This window comes from Cucumis sativus, chromosome 5 (genome assembly GCF_000004075.3).
Source record: "Cucumis sativus cultivar 9930 chromosome 5, Cucumber_9930_V3, whole genome shotgun sequence".
Taxonomy (NCBI): domain Eukaryota; kingdom Viridiplantae; phylum Streptophyta; class Magnoliopsida; order Cucurbitales; family Cucurbitaceae; genus Cucumis; species Cucumis sativus.
Genome location: NC_026659.2, coordinates 13,694,784 through 13,715,427, shown reverse-complemented (window position 1 = coordinate 13,715,427; position 20,644 = coordinate 13,694,784). Strand labels below are relative to the sequence as shown.

General features: G+C 33.1%; 3 protein-coding genes across 8 annotated transcripts; 2 read left to right on the top strand and 1 right to left on the bottom strand.

Moving 5' to 3' along the window:
- The first annotated feature begins 7,863 nt into the window (after window positions 1-7,863).
- On the top strand, window positions 7,864-11,463 carry LOC101208745 (protein BASIC PENTACYSTEINE2). Of its 5 annotated transcripts, XR_004216791.1 has the most exons (4): window positions 7,864-8,013; window positions 8,805-9,639; window positions 10,982-11,058; window positions 11,386-11,463. XR_004216791.1 is itself a non-coding variant. In XM_031885735.1 (3 exons), the coding sequence occupies exons 2-3, from the start codon at window positions 8,810-8,812 to the stop codon at window positions 11,438-11,440; spliced, it is 885 nt and encodes a 294-aa protein (XP_031741595.1). In that variant the 5' UTR covers window positions 7,864-8,013; window positions 8,805-8,809; the 3' UTR covers window positions 11,441-11,463. The 5 variants fall into 5 exon arrangements, 4 of the variants coding, with proteins under 4 accessions (XP_031741595.1, XP_031741597.1, XP_004150151.1 ...); XM_031885735.1 differs by lacking the exon at window positions 10,982-11,058; XM_031885737.1 differs by lacking the exon at window positions 11,386-11,463 and having other exon boundaries at window positions 10,982-11,367.
- An 834-nt stretch (window positions 11,464-12,297) lies between these two features.
- Window positions 12,298-14,399, top strand: LOC101208504 (protein BASIC PENTACYSTEINE2). Its single transcript, XM_011656223.2, has 2 exons — window positions 12,298-12,520; window positions 13,297-14,399. The coding sequence occupies exon 2, from the start codon at window positions 13,302-13,304 to the stop codon at window positions 14,139-14,141; it is 840 nt and encodes a 279-aa protein (XP_011654525.1). The 5' UTR covers window positions 12,298-12,520; window positions 13,297-13,301; the 3' UTR covers window positions 14,142-14,399.
- Window positions 14,400-15,176: 777 nt separating this feature from the next.
- LOC101208264 (65-kDa microtubule-associated protein 6) lies at window positions 15,177-20,327 on the bottom strand. 2 transcript variants are annotated; one of them, XM_004150101.3, is made up of 12 exons: window positions 19,709-20,299; window positions 18,992-19,189; window positions 18,543-18,815; window positions 18,183-18,398; window positions 17,942-18,097; window positions 17,705-17,864; window positions 17,427-17,578; window positions 17,155-17,242; window positions 16,480-16,553; window positions 16,328-16,402; window positions 15,878-16,235; window positions 15,177-15,582 (listed from the first exon to the last, which is right to left on the bottom strand). In XM_004150101.3, exons 1-11 carry the CDS (start codon window positions 19,781-19,783, stop codon window positions 15,900-15,902), a joined length of 1,803 nt encoding a protein of 600 aa, XP_004150149.1. In that variant the 5' UTR covers window positions 19,784-20,299; the 3' UTR covers window positions 15,177-15,582; window positions 15,878-15,899. The 2 variants fall into 2 exon arrangements, 1 of the variants encoding a protein (XP_004150149.1); XR_004216790.1 differs by lacking the exon at window positions 15,177-15,582 and adding an exon at window positions 16,763-16,898 and having other exon boundaries at window positions 16,171-16,235; window positions 19,709-20,327.
- Between the last annotated feature and the right edge of the window lie 317 nt (window positions 20,328-20,644).

Below are 20,644 nucleotides of genomic sequence, written 5' to 3'. Positions count from 1 at the left end.
GAAAGTAAATATTTTATCATTTTTTTTTTTTAACAATTTCTCATATATATTATTTAAATGATTTTATATAAATAGTTAAAAAAAATTAAAAATTGATATGGTTTCAAAAACTATTTTAAGCAATTTAAATCAAATACAGCCTAAATAGCTTACAAGGAAGAATTGTTAACAAAAATAGTTGGTAGTGAAAAATATGTAACTTGAAAGTGTTGTTGCAAAATTCATTTATAGGAGAGTAAAATGAAGATGTTTATATCCCTCGTATATTTGCTTATTTAACTCAAACCATCTCATCTCAATAAAAAGATTTTTTTTTCTTTTTTTTTTGGATTATTTAAAAAAAGAAGATATTTTTGGGATTGTTAGAGAGATAAAAAGTTGATGTGTTCCATTTTATATCCTTGGCAAAAAAAAAAAAAAAACAAAGGTTAACCTGGTGTTATATCGTTGATCTAAAGTTAATGACAATATAATCAACCCAATGAAAAGAAATGTGTAATGACATGTGCAAGTTGTTAACTGAGCTCGATGTAACATTACCAACATTTAGGGAACTATTTGTCCAATTGAGAGAAGATTTACAAGAGTTCAAGAGGTTTATAAGTACCCCAACTTATCTAGCTAATGAATGAACTATGTTTCGATACAACAAATCACACAAGATAAAGTCTAGACTCCCTTTTAAACTTGTTGAAGCATGGTTTTACTGCCACCTCTGTCTTAAGGCTTCCTTGAACGTGAATCTTTAGAGATCTCTAAAGTTAGGCTCCCCGGTAACAATAATCTTCACAGAGGTTGCTGAGATCTTCTTCTTCTTATGAACATTTTAAAAATGTGTGGAACAAAAAGACCTTACTTACTTGATACCCTTTTCTGGTTTTTTCCTCGTCATACATAAAGCAACCAAAGAATACCTTTTTATATAGAAAGCCAAGAAGGAAAGAGACGGAGACAACCATGAAGATCACAACCAAACAAGGAAAACTCTCCATACAAACAGGAAACAAAAAGGAAGGTTCCGAAAAGGAAAACACCAAACAGTACAAAAACCAAAAGAGTAAAAGAAAACTTTTAAGCCAAAAACTATTTTGAATTGATTGTCAAACACTCCAACTTTTTTCTAAAATCACTTTAAAAAACTATTTACCTCCTCTAGGGTTGTCATATTGATCCTACAATTAGTTTGCTGGATTTAGGGTTATTAAGATAAGATTAATACTAAGTAATCGATAGCTCTTAATATTGAAATGATAACAATTAATAACACTTTATTGATAGTGGTCAATTGTTTACATTTACTATTTACAGGTTTTAGAACATAGAATCCAACAGGTATGAAATTTTCTCTTGAGGCAGTGAAAGGGTAGGACCTCATTGTTCACGTCTCGGAGTTACAAGTTAAGAGAACTACTCATCTACTTTACCCCTAGGTGAGAAGGAGTAAATTAATTTCATTTTATGAACTTGTGCTTTCCGCTCTTCTTCGTTCGATCAAATCTCTCAAAATGATAGATGTATTAAGTCGACAACTTGAGTCATTCTCACCCATGCAAACCAAGGGATGATCAATTCTCATAAATAGGAGTTTCATTACTAATTTAGGAACAACTTCCAAGTTAATTAGAAGTTTCATGAGCCAAAAAAACTTCTTTCTTTGGGAACTATTCAAGCAACTACATATTCAACTTCCAATGGTAGATTTTGCAATGCATACTTGTTCTGATGCTCTACCACACTATTGCTTTTCCTTTTAATTGTAATAACATGGATCAGGTATCAATTTTAAGTACAAACACAACTACTTTCCTTCAAGCTCAGTAACTTCAAACATTCCTCGAGTTAGCTTTACGATGAAAAGAATGCAATTTCCAATCGCAACCTTCCTTTCACTGTTTGCATTTTACATATACCGTATATCTTGGTTCCATTTTACATTAAAGATCTAATAGTATTCTTTCACACACACTATTTCACTGACTATATGTAAATCTTTTTTTGGTGTCAAATCAATTTGTTTTTTCTTTTTTGTATTAGACTAGCTTTGTACACATCTTCCTCTTTCCTCCAATAATGTTGGCTATTCTTCACAAATTGAATAAGTAATACCTCACTCTACTCGTGTAAATATCTATGATGCAACAATTCGTTTTCATCTTTTGCATTTGATTTTTCTCTAAATAATTCATCAAAATTTACCTCAATATCACTATCTCCATCATTTCTAAGTTCAAGAATGACTATATCTTCGAGATGCAATTGACATATTTAACCAATTTGTTTACCCACGTTAAAATTAAGAAATATTAATCCAAAGTTTCAAGTCCAAGTTAAACATACCCAACATCACTCCAAATTTCTTATTTATTTAACAAATAAAATAGTCCAAATCTTAAAAAAAAAAAAAAAACAATGTACAAATGTGGCAAATTTTTTATTTCTTTTTTTATATTCCTAAAATACCCTTGTTTTAAGAGTAGTTGCAAGAGTAATTGCAATGAGTGAAGAATTAATTAATGATATTGGAAACTTTAAAACAAATAGCAATTATAACAAATTTCCTCCAATATTCTTATTATTTTTTGTTTATTCCAAAAATAGCTTTGATTTCAAATGAAGCAAATCTAGCATGATTTTTTTAGCCATCTTCTTAACTGAACAATCATCATATTTGTTGTGATTCTCTCGTCCTTTACTCACTCAATCCATGGTCTCCATGTTTTTCAGTCATTTGCTCAGGTCGAAATTTGTAAGAAATGATGAAATTGAGAGTTTGGATTTCTCCACAAATGAAGTTTTTAGGTTCCATCCTAGAGAATATTAGAAGCTAATCGAAGTTTTTAACTAAAGTAATAACAATCAAGCAAATGTAATTAATTTATGAGTTTAGACTTCATGTAATCAATTTGTAAGTGGAATATATTCATATAAGAACGGTGTGAGTTTAGACTTAAGTCATAACGTTCCAATTAGTGAAATCTCATTTATATTCATTCAAATTTCTATCCTACCTCTTATTCAATTTATTGTTAAAATGAATACATCGACACCAAATTCCATCACATATAAATATTTCTACAGTCATTTATATGAAACATTATCAACAATAGGAGTGTTTTTACGAGGAAAAACAAAAAAAAACTAAAACTAAAACTAAAACAACACCAATACAAATCTATACATTTTCTTGAAAAATAAATTTAACTTTTCTTTTAAATCTATAATTTAGTGATAAAACTTAATATTGATGGAGACTCTAATCCACGTAATATAAACAACAATGAAATTATCTTTCTTCAAGTCTATAAAATCTATCATCAATAGACTTAAATCAACGAAACACTTTAAAAAACAATAATGAAACTATACCTTTACTTATCTTTTATGAAAATAAATTCAATTCATTTTTCAAGTCTATCGATTTGGACTTATTAACAAGTACACTAAAATAACAACAATGATATACATATTATTCTAGGGTCCTTGCAAAAATAGCAAAATAAATTATGATAATAGGCTTCATGTCACTACATTTTCTAAATTGCAAAAGTAGTAAATTTAAAAGTTGATGACCCTATGATTACTATCTAATAGTCTTCCGATAGCCTTATGATAGCTGTCTGATATCACTAATTTTGTCATATTTGCAAATTGCAAAAAATATATATCATGAATTGTTTTTTTTTTTCTAAATGTTTTTGTTATTTGATGCAATTTTTTCCTATTATTTTCACTTTCCATATGAAAATTCAACTTTCTCCAAGTCTATCAAGGATAGAAACCTATCGTCGATGAACTCTAATCAACAAAAAAATAAAAATAAAAATAAAACTATCGATTTTCTTATTTTTTATGAAAATAAATTTAACTTTATTCCAATCTACCAATGAAAGAAACTAAAACGAATCACTGATGGACTATCAAATATACAACAAAAACATAATTGAAACTACATGAAAAAATTAAAAAAATTTCAAGTCTATCAATAATCGAAAGTCATGATCAATAAACTATAAACAATAGCCAAAAGAAAAAGAAGAAGAAGAAAGAATATAAAAAGGAAAAAGAAACTATACAATTTGTCACTTTTCATGAAAAATATATATTTAACTTTCTTCTACTCTATCACTAATAGAAACCTATCAATCAACAACCTCAAAAACAACATTGAAATTATGTATTTTCTTACTTTTCATGAAAATAAATTCAAATTTTTTCAAGTCTACCGTTGGTATAAAAACATATCGTCGAACAGACTAAAAAAGATGGAACTATACTCGTTTTCATAAAAATATATTAATTTTTTTTTCATAGACACTTATCAACAACATAAAAAAAAAAAAAAGCAAAGAAACTATGGATTTTTTCTTACTTTTCATAAAAGAAATTCAACTTTTTTCAAATCTATCAATGGTAAAAACCTCTCCTCGATAGACTCTAATGAACAACATTTTAAAAAAAGTAGGCAACCACTTTAAATATCTTTTCTATGGTATGGTTCTATAATTGATGGAAGTTTATTAATGATAAAAGTTTATCATTCATAGAATCATTAATGATTAATTTCTATGAATTATTCAAAACTAAACAAAAATTGTGAATTATGGTAATATGTTTTCAAGAATATGTGTATTTTCATCGTCAATAAAAGTTTATCAATGACAAAAGTGTATCATTAATAGGTTGGAACTATTATTAATCAATTTTTATTATTTATAAAAAAAAATCAAGAACCACATTAGTATATTTTTAATGATGTGCTTCTATCATGGATAGAATTTAATCACTTGCAAAAGTATATATTTTTATTTTGCAAAGGTAGTGTAATAAATACTGGAGTGGAAATTTGAACCTGGGACCTCTTGTCCACAAGAACATACGGTGCCAGTTGAGCTAAGCTCATGTTGATTATAAAAGTATATATTTGATAGTATTTTATTACTAAGGGGGTATTTGGCTCATGAGTTCGGAATTTGGGGGGTTTGGTATTTGAAGCCAAACCAATGTTTGGACACTTGGAATAAAATCTCTCGAATTAAGATTCCAAACCATGAGTTTAGAATATGTTTTTTTTATTATTATTATTGAATTTCATATGTTTTAGAATTTTTTTCACTTCAACATCTTATCAATGATCATCGATGATGGTTGGCATTGACAACAAATGTTAATCAACTTCACGATCAACCACGATGACCGGTCATGATTGATCAACGATCACAACAATCGATCATCTTAATTATCGGCTCCAAATCATTTTGATCGTTGGCTCTGGATCTTCTTGACTATCGATTATCAATTGTCTTGATTGTCGGTGACTAGTTACATGCAAGTGGGTTAGACTGAGTCCATGTTGACATTATTTTCTCAATATTTTAGCCTTATTTTGCTACATATGTAAGGAGCCCAAATAAAAAAGAAACCACGACTCAATCCAATATAAGTACAAACTAAAATAAGAGGGGATAATTGCAAATATAACAATTAGATTCAAAATATTTGTATATGTATCAACATTTTAAAAAATTTGTAAATATAACAAAATCAGTCATAGTCTATTATGATATATATTTTTATCCCTAGATATATATTTTTATCCCTAGTAGAACTAGTAGACCATGTTGAAAATATTGTCTATCATTCAATCATAGAATTTACTATATCTATAATTTTTTAAAAATATTGTTATATATTTAATTATTATTTTTAAAATTGCTACCTATTATAATTACTCAAAACTCAACCGTCCAAAAACCAATATGAGTCCAAATTTAAACAAAAACAAACCATAAAACGTTCTACATCCATGTATCTATCTAGCGATCCACAATTAATTTTTATAAAAAATATGGGATCTATGATATTAAATACAATACCATATATTGAAAAGAGAAAACAAAAACTATGAAAAAAAGGTTATGTGCCATTGGCGGAATAATACGTGTAACAGTTGAGCAAATGACAGACAATAGACAACCGGAGAGTGGAAGCAAAATAATGAAATTAAGAGAAAAGTGTGAAGTCTTGTATCTGATCCATGAGAGCCCCTACTCGATGATGAATGACAAAGAGGTGGTAGGTCAAAACAAATATCTATCAATATTGATGTGAACGTAACTTCTTGACATTGTATATGTTTTTGCTATTAATCATGGTTCATTGTTAACTTAAGTATATGTGGACTTAGTCCACGATTTCATTGTCCTACTTTTATCCATCTATTCGATCTTGGTTTAGAAATTAAACTTGGAAAATATCCATTTTGAAAGGTTAAATGTTTGCTCCAACCCTTCACTTTCTTTGTAACTTTCAAAAGCAAGGCAATTATTTGGCAATATTTTAATGCTTTGTAACTCAATATTAACTTGTTGAACAATTGTATATGCTCACATTATGACTAAAAGAATCAACACGAAATAAAATAAAATGGATACCGGGTTTTAAAGACAAATAATTATTTTATAAAATATGAAATATGGTCGTGAAACATAAATAGATTGATAATCGATTCCATTGACTAGATCAACGTCAATTTGGTCAGTTTGTAGAGTTGTCACTATTTTCATTTTTCACTTTTAAAATATAGTTTAGTTGGTTGACCAATCTAAAAAAAACACAAAGTCGATCGAATTATTTAGTTGCTTATTTTGAAAAAATATTTTTTATATTCGAACCTTAAACTAAAGTATAAGTTCCTCCACTCCCTAATCCGAGTATTTTTGTTTTTCGTTTTTCTCAATTTTTCTCTACATCTCTCGTCGTCAACGTCGCTCTCCCTCCACTTTATTATATTGTCATTTCTATTGTCTTCATGTTCCTTCACTCTTATTGTCTTACTAAGTACCACAAACCTTTGATATTGGAGATAACTTAAAATGAACAAAGGATTTTTCAATGCATCTCAAAAATGTTGAAAATGCACGTTATTTCCAATGTCATAAAGTGAAACATTGGAGATAGTTTCAACCCATGTTGATATTTCACTAATGGCGTCGATATTAGTTGGAGTTTTCAAGACGTTCCTGCATGACGTCAAGAAAATTTAAACAATTTAATTAACTATTTAATTTTCTCCGACACAGTAAACGTAGACATCCAAGAGAGTTAAACAACTAAATTAACTATTTCCATTTTTTTGTGACGAATTTTGCCTAGATATTGGGAAAAGTGGAATAATCAAATAATTATTTTTAGCTTCTTCGACGAGTCTTACCTAGTTGTCAGAAGAAGTTAAATAATTAAATAATCTTTTTACTTTCACGGTCGTTTTTTCATTACGTCGGCAAAACGTGAATAAAATTTTAAAAAAATATATTAGTGGATCAGTTCCGACGTTATAATTAAGACGTTGGGATTGCACCCGTATACTGACAGTACTTTCCAAGTGTCTGAAATAGTAGGATATCACGACCTATTAATTTTCGACATTTATTTGAGGTTAAGAATTGTTGGATTTTATGTAGTGATAAAAATAAAAATATAAAAATGATTGGTTTGGATAGTAAATTCAATACTATATTTTAAAAATTAAAAATTGGCGCAATGGAGAGATGCACAACTCACTAGAAACTAATATTAAGTTGAATTAAGTTTGCAAATGAAAATTAAAATAAGAATTAGAAAAAAGAAAAGAAAAGAAAAAAAAGATATTTAAAAGGGAGAGTAAATGCAACCAAAACATTCTCTTTGATCAAACTTCCACCAAAATACAATAATCAAATAATGATATCTTCAAAAAAAGAAAAAAGAGAAAAGAGAAAAGAATTGATCCCATAAAGATAATGATAAATTAATTTAGGTTGGAAGATTTTTGTCACAACCTTCTCTATTTCTCTCGTACTCATAAACTCATAAGATAAATAACATATTATATATATATATATCAAAAGAACCCTTTCCTTTTTCACCCACTTTTTCTCCTTCTTTTCCTTTTCCTTCCCTTTCTCTCTCTCTCTCTCCCTTTCAGTTTCTCTCTCCTCCGGCAAAAACCCTAAAGTGCCGTTTACACCCACCCAAGTAAGTTTTCTCTCTCCTCCTCCTCCTCCTCTCTCTCTCTCTCTCTCTCTCTCTCTCTCTCTGTCTTTGTCTCCTCTCTCTCTCTCATCTCTCAATATATGGGGTCCTTCTTTGTGCTCTTTGACCATTACTGACATTTTCATATATAAATATTGCTATCCTTTGTTCTTTATATATACTTCTTCTATGTCCACTTTTTTATTATATTTTTTTCATTCCTTTTTGTTTCTGATCAACTTTGGTTTCTGACGGTTTATTCCAATATATTTCCTAACCCTGATTTTTGTTTATGTAACCGTATGATGAGAATTTTGAATCTTAAAGTTGTCTCCGTTTTAGGGTTTTATGGTGGAAATCTATGTTAACGGATTACTTTATGTTTACCCTTCTATATGTATATTGAAAAGGGGCTTTAATTAGATAGAACCCCTAATTTTTAGTTGGTTGGTGGGATACTGGAATTTCCAATTTTGGAACTTTTCAATCAACAGTATGCTGTTAAATCAACCCATTTTGGTTATATCGAGATCTTGTTGGAATTAATTTATAATCCTCACTGTTGGGTTTGGAAAGACTTAATTTAAGTGTATTTGATGAGTTTTGTCTTCTTTAGGGCTTAATTGCGGGGACAGGGCAGTTCTTTAATTTGTAGGAATATCGAAGTGATGCTATTTGAAGTTGAAGCACACTGTTTTCTTCCTTCTTGGTGTTAATTTCTATGGTGGTTATGTTTTGAACATGGGAGTTTCTTGAGCTAACTTGTAATCTCTGCTTATTGTGTCACTCTGTAGTTCTAATGGATGGTGATGCTTTGAACATGCGTAATTGGGGTTACTATGAACCATCTTTGAAAGCGCATCTTGGACTGCAGCTCATGTCCACAATTGGTGAGCGAGATGTGAAACATTTTATGCCTGGACGGGACCCGTCAGCTATTGTTAACATGAATGCCGCATTTCATCCACGGGAGTCTGTTGTTTCTGAAGCACCGGTAGCGACGAACTGGGCGAGGGATGGTTGGATAAATCATAGGGACAAGCTTTTCAATGTGTTATCCCCCAATACTAGTTATTCTCTGCTTGCAGAGACGTCAGCGGCACAACCTTTGCAAATTTTACAGCCACTTGACACATCAAGAGATGAAATGGTTCTCAAGATTGAAGAACCACCTGTGAAGAAGGGAACTAAACAACCAAAGAAACGACAGAATGGAGGTGCTCCCAAAACTCCGAAACCAAAGAAGCCTCGAAAGCCTAAAAATAATGATCCTTCGGTTCAACAGGTGAAGGCACCAAAAAAGAAGATGGAGCTTGTTATAAATGGGTTTGACATGGATATATCTAGTATCCCAATTCCAGTATGTTCTTGCACTGGAACTCCTCACCAATGTTATAGATGGGGCTATGGTGGCTGGCAATCAGCTTGTTGTACCACAAGTTTATCTCTACATCCTTTGCCAATGAGTGAGAAGCGGCGAGGTGCAAGAATTGCTGGTCGAAAAATGAGTCAAGGTGCTTTTAAGAAGGTTTTGGAGAAACTAGCAGCTCAAGGCTATAACTTTTCTAACCCAATTGATTTAAGAAGCCATTGGGCAAGGCATGGGACCAATAAGTTTGTCACAATCAGGTAGTTTAGCAGAATATTGTGATGGTCATGGGCCGAGTCTGTTTTACATGTATATATTTGTGGCCTTTTGCAGCAATCATGGGGTAGCTATAGCCGTTAACTTTTTCTCCTTATAGTTTATGGGTAAAGTTAGGAAATTTCCATCCAGATCAATCTTGATTCGTTTTGTAGTAGTTTTCGATTTATTGGAATATCTTTTTATGCTGTTTTCTTTCACTCATTGTCTTGGATCAGTTATCTAATTATTATTCAACTTTTTTCCTTCCCGAGTTCTCTAAAATTGTGTAAAGAATGATGACAATGAATGATATGGTGGTAGAGTTAAGTTGAAGGTGTTCTGTTTTGATAAAGTTCAACGTGCATTCTTATTTATTTTGATCGATAGATATGAAGGACCATGCATTATTAGAGAAACAGAACTTGCAGTTAGCTGTATTATCGTATTTCTTCTCTGTTAACTTTTTTGTTTGGTTTTAAGTAACCTTGGTCTTTGCACTTTTAACTTCGATTCATTTTGATTGATTTTTGTACTTTTAGCTATAGTTGATTTTAGTTGATGCACTTTAGATATGTCCGTTTGGTCTCACTACTGTTAAATAATGACTATTTTGATCCTGCCGTTTCAAAGAATGACCCTCTTGGTTTTGTGCTTTGAAAAGGTGACCATTTTGGTCTCTTGAAAATGAAAATAAAGGGGCTGGACACTTTAAAAGTATGGAGACCAATATGTATTTAAGCCTTCTTGTTTTACAGAATTACAAAAGACTTGCATTTCATCTTCATCCTGATTTATCCAGGTACATGGCCTCTGAAATGGCCACTCATCCATTCATAAATTTTCTTTTGTACATGTTCAACAATTCACCAAAAACAATATGAAAATTCATTCAATCTTCAATTGCTCTCTATGAACTGATAAGTGTCGCATTAAAATTTTGGCATGTCTATATTGTTGTAATGCATGTTAGAAGTTGATACATGAATGCTGGACTTCGTGCCTGGTTGTCATGATATTGTATAACTGTTTCTGGAATTTGTTCTAGTTTGTTAAGAAGTATGTCTCTGAAGTTGAGGAAGTTCATTATTAAATTTTTGGTTCCATTCTGTTATTGTCCGTGGGTTCTGTTATCTTGCTGGGAAACATTTGTGAAGTAGCAATTGATTCCTTTCTGTTGGTTGTAGAAATGATATTTTCTATAAACTAATTATCAGAGTAATATGATTTCTTAACCAATGAAATTTGAGATTACAGGAGGATTAGAGAGTTCACAAAGTAATCGTTTAGTGAAAATTTTCAAGAACACACTGTTATTAGAAACTAAGCTGCTAAAGTTTTCTGTAGGTGTACTAATCCTGTCTCAAATTAACGATGGTGGATTTGCAAGGAGCAGATTCTAAGCTCAGTTGTTGGTTTAGATTGTAAGTTCCATTGTTAGTGTTAATTAAAGGTCAAGCAAGAAAGTAGATAGATGTCCTGCTATGCAATACAGCTTTGAAGAAGTGTGTTGGATGAAAAGCAATTTTCAAAGGTGTTGAGTTCTCTCAATTTTGAACCCCATGATTTGAACAGAAAGAGAGCAAATACAAATTCATGTTGATGAATCATTAGAGAAACTTTAGTTAGATCTTGTGTAATGATACTATAGAACTTTGAAGGTGTAAACTTCTATAATTTATTTGCTTGTATTTCAATGGTTAAGAAATCATATTAGTCTGATAATTAGTCTATATTATACCCCACTACAGGTCCATTATTACTAAAGAGACGGACCAGCTTATTTGTAGACCAAAGATTATATGAAGAGAATCCTATCTACCATCTAATAATTGAAATCGCATTACTATGATATCAATATTACAAAATTAGAGGTCAGATCAATCTCTTTTCCCTTCTTATATTTAAAGCTCTTGGCTATTGGATTAACATCGCTAAGGTACTTCATCTATGCCAAATGTGATTTGGTGTTTCAAAGTTACAAAAAAAACTCTACTAACGCTCTATAGTGTATCATTGATAGTCTCTTTATTCTATATTTACAAATTTGTGTACATTATGTTATTGTATTTACAACTATGTGTTTATTTATGTTGAAAATTTAGAAAATGGTAAAAGTTGAGAAATGAAATAATTAGAAACTGAAAAAAGTGTGATGGAATGTGATTAAATGGAAAGGATGATTGGGAAGAAAAGTGAAGTAGAAAGGAGAAAAGAAAAGAGAAGGAAATAATATAATAGGGAGAAACAAAATTAGAGTTGATAATGAGAAAGAGGAAGAATAGAATGAAGAAGAGGAGAAAGTAGATAAGAATAGATTAGACAATAGAATAAATAGAAAAGGGAAAGAAGAGAAATGGAATGTGGAGCCCTCAAAAACTCAAAAGAATAAGATTATAAGAATAAGAAGAAATAAATAATAAGAATTATAATTATAATTATAATTATAATTATAAAGATAGGGTTGTGTGATGTGGAAATTTCGCCTACTCCAAAACATGAAAACATGAAAACATGGTATATAAATTATATAATATAATAAATTTGTTTTGGGGGTTAAAAAGAAAAAAAAAAGAAAGAAAGAAAAAGAAAAAGAAAAAGAGTTAACAAAGAAAAGAAAAAAGGAAAGAAATTTATAGAATAGCTTTGGTTTGCCCTTTCCCTCTCTCCTTATTTTAAAGCGACAACTACTTCTTTGATAGATACCCATTTTTAGCTCTCTCTCTCTCTCTCTCTGTTTTCTCTTTCCTCTCTCTCTCTCTCTCTCTCTCTCTCTCTCAGGTTTCTCTCTCCTCTCTCCTCTCTCCTCTCTCCTCTCTCCTCTCTGTCTCTGTCTCTCTCTCTCCAGAAGGGCAAAACCCTAAAGAGCCGTTTACACCCACCCAAGTAAGTCCTCTCTCTCTTACCCCTTCTTTCTCTTTCTCTCTCTTCTTCCCTTTCTCTCTCCCTTTCTCTCTCTCGAGTTTGAATATATGGGTCCTTCTTGTACTATCTGCATCCCCATATAAATATGCATTTCCTTCTTTCTTTTGTTTTTCCGATTCTCCGATTTTTTATCTTCAATTTTGCTTAGATCTGTGGTTTTTCAGATTTGGATGTTGTGGAAACCCTAATCTTTTGCACTTTCTGCATGATGGGTGTCGGAGATCTGATGTTTTGAGGGGTTTTTGACTTTTGGGGATTTCTGTTTAGGGCTTCTGTTTTCATTTCGATGTTGCCAATGTGAACATGTTTTTATTTTGATGATTTCTTTTCTTTCTTTCTTTTTTTTTTGCGTATTATTTGAATATGTCAAGTTGTGGACTGCGGAAACGAGATCTGTACCCTAATTTATTTGATTGATTGAATTAAATGTTGGATCTGGAATCTTGTTTTTATCGTTAAAATTAATATCTAGAAAGAACGTCGATCTACACAATTAGCGTCTAGTTGCAAAATTTTGTTGTTGATTGTGTTCCCCATCTCTTGTAAGGTTTGTGTTGCGCTTTGATTGTTCTGTTGTTTTTTTTTTTCCATTTCGTTTCTCGTCTTGGGATATTTTGTTGTTTTCATTTCCAAGCCATTATGATGATGTGGTTGAACAATCGCCATCCAAGTACTGTTATTGGGAAGATTCAAAACCTGAGAATCTTTCTCTTATTGTTGTTATGTTTGGTATGTAGTTCTGATGGATGACGATGCGTTAAACATGCGTAATTGGGGTTATTATGAGCCGTCCTTCAAAGGGCATCTCGGCCTGCAGCTCATGTCCACCATTTCTGAGCGGGACATGAAACATTTCTTACCAGGCCGTGATCCTTCTGTTATGGTTAATGCCAATGGTTCCTTCCATCCTCGGGATTGCGTTGTTTCGGAAGCACCAGTGCATATGAACTATGTGAGGGACAATTGGGGGGGTAACAGAGATAGGTTTCTTAATATGTTACCTACCAATCACAGCTATCCTGTTATGCCAGAAACTTCAGGAGCTCACTCCTTGCAGATCTTGCAACCACCCTCTTCGTCGAGGGATGAAATAGCAGCAAGTAGAGTTGAAGAGCCTCCAGTGAAGAAGGAAGGTGGGAAAGCAAAGAAAAGACAGAGTAGTGAGGCTGGCCCCAAAGCCCCCAAAGCTAAAAAACCGAGGAAACCAAAAGATACTAGCACGGCTGTTCAGCGTGTGAAACCACCAAAGAAGAACATTGATCTTGTTATAAATGGGATTGATATGGACATCTCATGTATTCCAATCCCGGTTTGCTCTTGCACTGGAGCTCCTCATCAATGTTACAGGTGGGGATGTGGCGGTTGGCAATCTGCTTGTTGTACTACCAACATATCAACTTATCCTTTGCCCATGAGTGACAAAAGACGTGGGGCGAGGATAGCTGGGCGAAAAATGAGTCAGGGTGCGTTTAAGAAGGTACTTGAAAAACTAGCAGCTGATGGCTATAATTTTGCTAACCCAATCGATTTGAGGACTCACTGGGCGAGACATGGTACGAATAAGTTTGTCACAATCAGGTAGACTAATTCTCTTGGTACTTCATGGGTGGTTTCCGGGTTACATTACGTCTGCTTGAATTGTGTATATATCTGCACCCTTCTGCAGAGCTCTGGTGGTAGTTTGTAGTTCATGAGTTTTATTAACATTTCATAATTGCTTACGACATTTGGACACGTTGGTTCTTTTATTTATTTTCCCCTTCAGCTTATGTGATACATGCAAACAAAAGAATTTATCTGGATGAAGTTTCATTTAATTGATATTCCTTTTGAAAGTACTTATTCTTTGAATGTTGAAGATTAGTAACAGATCCTTCTATGTTCTAACTTCTAATTATTATTGAAGCTTGTGATACTTCCCCTCTATGTTGAAGATTATTAAAGGAGAGGGAGGAGAACACAGGCAAATCTGAACAAGTTAATCTTCTGTTTTGATATATATTGGTTCACTTCTACTCCAAATAACTTTAATCTATATTGGTTCATGAAGTCCTGTAACAGTAGTGTGAAATTTTTTGAAGTTGTTAATGTACATTGAACAAGCTTAAAGTTATTTGGAGTAGAAGGTGTTGCCTTTGCTTTTTCTTGTTTTGGATATTTTATTCATGGCTATCGCATATCCTCCAGTAGAAGCAAAGTTGAAGTGTACTGCCTGACCTCTGTTTCTCCCAGTCCAAGCAATCTCAAATTATCATGATGATGTTTTAGAGTGTAGTAGTTGTTAGTCAAATAGAACACTCATTTCTTTCGACTTTTCCCCATTTTGATTTGAAGTGTTCTGTAAGATCAGATTGAGATCTCTGTCGCAGCCTTTTCTTGTCCATTTTAACTTTTCAAATAATCAAGTTAAAATTAAGAACCAAAACTTATCTTGAATTAGAACTAAATCAGGTAGTTTGCCTTTGATCATCTTAAGTTGTGCACCAGCTTCAGTTTTCAGGTGTGTTTGGTAGAAATGAAACAGAACATGTTGGGTCATTACTCATGTTCTTCGAGGGAGGGGGATCGACCAGGGCATAATTTAAAGAAAATAGCAGGAAGATTAAAGTCACGTATAGAACACCTGAAATATGAATCTTTAAAATATCAAGAATCTAAAATCAAATGGTTGGTTTTGTTTGAGAAAGATAATATATACACAACACATGAAACACTAACAAAATCCACTGAACATTGTGGTTGCACTCCCTACTATATCAAATCATTCCTATTTCAACATTACAAGACTTTTAGATGCATTGTTCTGAGCTACTTATCTGTTATCGTCACTACCTATTTTATACCATACACTAAAAACCACATCATTTATGCCTTCTCGACCTGTTAGTTGCAATCCGTCCTCCAAGTCGTCCTATCAAATCACAGTTGTAAACTAGTTTACAATTTGTTTCCTATTCACAAAGTTGCTGCTGCTGCATTAGTTCATGTATATAGATATCCAAGTTGCGACCGCTGTGACCTTTCTGCAAATCAAATACAAGCTCTTCGTTAAAAACCTAAAAGAATCACAATTGGTGCCAAATAGCTAACAAAAAGAGTGCTGAGTATTTAAATCGAAGGTCTGTAAACACCTTTTTTACACTTATAAACACTCATTTAAAGATTTAGAAAGTCAATCCAAACACGTTATAAATGTTTACTGTTGAAAATAAACTTATTTTACCCTTTCTGAGTTGAAAAATGAATATGCAGAGCATGGCAACAAAAGAAATGACTCAAGACTAATTATATTAGAAGCGTTCAAACAAGTAGACATACCATATTGAGAGAGCATTAAGATTTAACTCTGGGGGGGAGAGCCTGGCTCAGATCCATAAATCGAAGCATACGACATCGTATCCTCCTTGGATATGGCCACAAAGTTCAATGGTGCAGTAGACAACCTCCTCATTTCTTTGAAGTATCCATTTTGGCGACCGGAATAAGATCTAGGAGTTAAAAGCTCTGGGGTTGCTCCACCAACAGAGTTTCGGCGAGGCGTGGGTGTCATCGATCCATTCCCATTTGCACGATATCCATTAGTCTTCCTAAAGCTGTTGCTCTTCCGAGGACTGGGTTTAGAACCGTACATAGCTTCCTTCTCAGTGAGGAGCATATCCTGAAGTTTCTTTTGATCCTGGCAATGGAAGATTGATCTTTCTTTTCAGGAAATGACAGTAAAAAAATGAATTAACCTGATAATTCAAAATGAGAACATAATTAAAGTACCCTGTGTCTCCTCTTCTCCTCTTCTCTTTGCTGTCTACTTAATTTATAATCTTCAAGTATTGTCACCAATCTTGCCTGAATGAAGATGAACTAATGAACATCCGAATACAAATGATGTAGATTGCAAAAGAAAACAGAGGAATAATCCTTACCCCATCATAAAGAAACATAGTCTTCTTTTCATCTTCCCAGGCCAGAGTTTTGTGTATCAGATTATCAACAATAGCTGAAAAGAAACACCATTAGCTCATTAGCTATTGCTGCTTTACCAATTCTTGGAAGGAATGCATTTTCTACCTCCAAGTCTAAACTTCTAAAAGTTTTCATGACAACGAATTAAATTTGAACATTCTGTGATATACGCTTCTTGAGGTTCTTATCCAAAAAAAAAAAAGAAAACGCTTCTTAAGGTAAAATTTCATGTCAGGTACCTACCAACTCTTTGGACGAAGTAGAGATACTGTGATTGCTATACTCATGTTGGTTGTTGCTTCAGAGATCTGTGGGCAAGGGTGAGCACTCTTGTAGTTTTGTGAAACTATTTTTGTGGGGGCTGGTCTCAGTGTCAGTACTGTGAGAATTGAGATTGGTTTTTATTGGGTTATGGTATTCAGATTAATGGTGTCTGAATATTTGTTTTCGCTATTTGTATGTTTTATGGGTTAGATTGAAGTAATTTATTGATAGTTTTGGAAAAGTTTTAAGTTCAAATCAACTTGATAAAGTTAAAACTTAAATTCGCCAATTAATCCACCCAACTTAAGGATAAAGAATGTTCTGTTCATCCTGATATGAGGAGAATAAAGTTTTCTTGCTAAGAAAAATACCTGGGATTTTGCTGATAGTCACTCTCGCTCGCTCTGCACGTTTCAGATTAACATGTGAACCTCTCCCTGCATTGTAACGGTTTTCGTCCTGCAATTCGAAAGACAAGATGTTAATGTAAACCTATATAATCTCGTTTCACTCTATAAGCAAAACAAGAAGAGTTCATAACCTCACTGACTACCCAAAAGTGCAGCGTAAAACGTTTATGAATGCAAAGAAGATATATAAAGTAGTCAATATCTCTCGGCAAAAACCAAGATACTCAGCTTACTTTATTGTACTCTTCAAGCCAATTTTCTTCCTCACATGCTGATAGCCAACGGTCTACTCTGTCCATTATGTCTTTTCTGCTGCTGGCTTCTTCTTTTACTTTGACGATTTGCACTTCAATGTTTGCAAGGAGTTCAGACGGGTCTACTAGACCTATAAAACACCAAGCATGTACAGTAATCAAGTTTCTTTTTTGCTTGACTATGGTATCATCCATTGTCTTTATTAAGATTGACATGATGGAAATTTGAATAATGTAGGATTTAATTACCAATTTACCTGAATCTATCAATGCATTTGATTTCTCAGAAGCTGTGCTAGGATCAGCTTCAATGTGAGTCATTTTACAAATCTCCTCCAACTCAGACCTCCTTTTCAGTACGAGTTGTTTCATTCGACCTGCTTTTAGTTTAGTTAACCTCTCCACTTCTGCTGACGCCTGGGGACATCAAAATGAAAATTGAGAGTTTTTGTTTTTAAGTCGACATGTAAATCATATTTGAGAATGCTTCAAACCTGTTCAATTGTCTCTGTGGAGAGAAGACCCGGTTCTGTGACCTCTGTTTCAGATACACGCATGATGGAAGTAATCCGTGAAAATTTACTCTTTTCATCACGTGAAGAGTCCATCAAATTCCAAAGTTCATATAATGATTTTAAAATGTCCTTCAACTGCAGGTTGAAGCAAGTTCTAAAGTTAGAAGAAAAAGACAACGACACAAAATCTTGAGCGAGGACCAAACCTACGCAAGCTTACCTTTTGGATTCGAGTTTTCCTCTCTGTTTTCAGTGTAAGAATAGTGTGTTCTAAGCCTTCCAATGTGCTATTGCTGATATTTGTAGCTTGTTCGATACTCGTCCTTTCTAAGCTCGGATGCACATCACTTACAGTCTGGCCGAAATCCAAGCCAAGGACACCACAGAGAGAATGGACCTCACTAATATGCTCCAAAACCTTATGAAGTCGATCGGACTGCAAAGAATTTCTAGTCAATCATCATTCAACTTAAAATAAATAGCTTTCAATATGTGAAGAACAGTCAAATGATAACAATGCAAAACTATAAAAAGGCACAATCCTCAATTACATGATATCTTATAGTTTCTATTTCCAAACCTTCTCCTTTTGCAGGGTGCGAAGACGTGTTTGATACTCATTGAGCTTTCTCAAAGACAGGTCTGTTTCTTCCAGGGTTAAAGAATTGATGATTATGTGATCATTAACATGGTTGCTGTAACCTGAAATTTCGACACTGATCTTCTCAATTTGGGCTTTTATATCTGCAAATTGTTTCAAACGCTCCTCTTTCTTCGTCTTCAATTCTTCTACTAGGGGAGTGACAGAAGCAAGCTTTTCTTTCAATGTTTTGGACCTCTTCTCAATTTGACTCTGCCACCACAGGAAACAAATAAGAAACACAAATGCCACCAAAATGGTAATGGGGAACATTCATTCAACTTTTGCCAATAATTAAGAACAATTTCAAGGATCCAAACTTAAAAGTTCTCCAAGCTTTAAAGAACGAGTATGCAGGAATATAATTTGCAAGAGAACTCTATCTTTACCGGAGAATTTAGTTCGCCAAGAGAAGCCATCAATGTTGCAACCTCAGCCTCCTTCGATGCAACAGATTGATGTAGTCGTGCCTTGGCATTCGCAGCTTCCTCGACCTTTCTCCGGTAGACTTCCAAGCATTCCCTCTCCAATTCCAGAAGCATACGGTCTTTATCAGCTTCACTCTCGCCAATGTCACTCCATATTTGCTGAATTCATAAGAATTGAGAGATTATCAGTAAACTTCTATCATGTGAGGAATCAGTAAAAGCTAAAAAGAAAGCCTAGAAACGTATCATTCAGGTGAACTATAATCATTAGTACATCAAACTGCTCCATATGATGCATCTCACTAAAAATCATAACGAGCTTAAGAACAGATATAGTGAAATTTAGGACAAAGTTAAACAAGAGTAACAGAGAAGAAGGTAAAATTAGGAAGAAGACCACAAAAAAGTGCTTTTAGAAGAAAGCCTTCGAGTTCTGAAATGTGAAAAAGTACAAACCAACCAGTCTCTCATGTTTCTAAGAGAAATCATTAGCACTAGCAGCTAGACTATAATAGCCCTTAAGAACTCATCATAAGCCTCCTTGAGAAGAAGCATATAACAAAGAGATTCTCACAAACCCATCATTGTGAAGCAGATTACAAAACAAAACAAGAAAGAAGAAAGCAAGAGAATGAAAAGTAGGAGAGAAAGAGAGTAGAAAGAAAAAAAGAGAAAGACCTGAAGTTCTCTGAGCAAAGCATTACAACTAGAGCTGGTACGAACACTTGTAAAAGGACTACCAACAGCCAACATTTTCTTTTCTCTTCTTTTCCTTTCAACAGATCTCGATTCCACCGATCAAAAAACAAACCACCAAATTGCTCAAAACCCCAAAAGGAAGACAGAATTTTGACCAAAAAGAACTAACAAACAGAAAATTCTTCAGAAGACTTGAGTTAAAACAGAGCTGAAATGAATAAACTCAAGAAGAGACCAAGAAAACAAGACACATTTTGTAGTGTCTAAGCTACTTGTACAAAACAGCTTCTGTTTCATCAGATCTGAGAACCCAAAAGCCATATCTCCACCATTAAAAAGCTCATCTTCATCTGTGCTTCAAATTTCTCTCTCTTTTCACAAAAACCCTTTTCTTTCCAGCTAGAACTAAACAGAGAATGCTAAATAAAATCTAAAAGAAAAAACCCAAATGAGAGAGGTTAGAGAAACGACAGAAAGAGAAATGGGTAAAGTATCAGGGGGAAAGAAATCATTCCTATCATTATTAGGAAAAAAAAATTATATATAAGTAAAGGGAAAACTACATCAGATTTTTTTATTTATTATTTTTTTTAAAAAAAGAGCTTTTTAAAATAAAAAGAAGAAAAAAAGGATGAACAAGAAGAAGGAAAGCAGTGAATGAACAATAATAATAAAAAGAAAAAGAAGCAAGTTTTAAGAATTTGGAGGTTGTGCTAAAATGAACTGACGTGGCAGTGAACAGTAATAGAACAATGGTGGCGCATGTTAGCAAAATTGTATAATTTCTAAAATTCTAAAATTGTAGGGTTTGGTTTATAGGTGAGTCAGAGAGCACTTGAGAATATTAAAAGAAACTTCATTTTATTATATTAATAGTGAAAAAGGAAGGAAGGAAGTAAGGAAGGAAGTAAGGAA

What these genes read in the sequence shown, in the direction of transcription:
- LOC101208745 (XM_031885735.1), top strand. Translation starts at nt 8,810, where the DNA reads ATGGATGGTGATGCTTTGAACATGCGTAATTGGGGTTACTATGAACCA. An exon ending in AATAAGTTTGTCACAATCAG is followed by an intron (nt 9,640 to 11,385) that starts GTAGTTTAGCAG and finishes ACCCCACTACAG; the next exon opens with GTCCATTATTACTAAAGAGA.
- LOC101208504 (XM_011656223.2), top strand. Translation starts at nt 13,302, where the DNA reads ATGGATGACGATGCGTTAAACATGCGTAATTGGGGTTATTATGAGCCG.
- LOC101208264 (XM_004150101.3), bottom strand. Translation starts at nt 19,783, where the DNA reads ATGTTGGCTGTTGGTAGTCCTTTTACAAGTGTTCGTACCAGCTCTAGT. An exon ending in CTATGTTTCTTTATGATGGG is followed by an intron (nt 16,403 to 16,479) that starts GTAAGGATTATT and finishes ATCTTCATTCAG; the next exon opens with GCAAGATTGGTGACAATACT. An exon ending in AGGAGAAGAGGAGACACAGG is followed by an intron (nt 16,236 to 16,327) that starts GTACTTTAATTA and finishes TTCCATTGCCAG; the next exon opens with GATCAAAAGAAACTTCAGGA.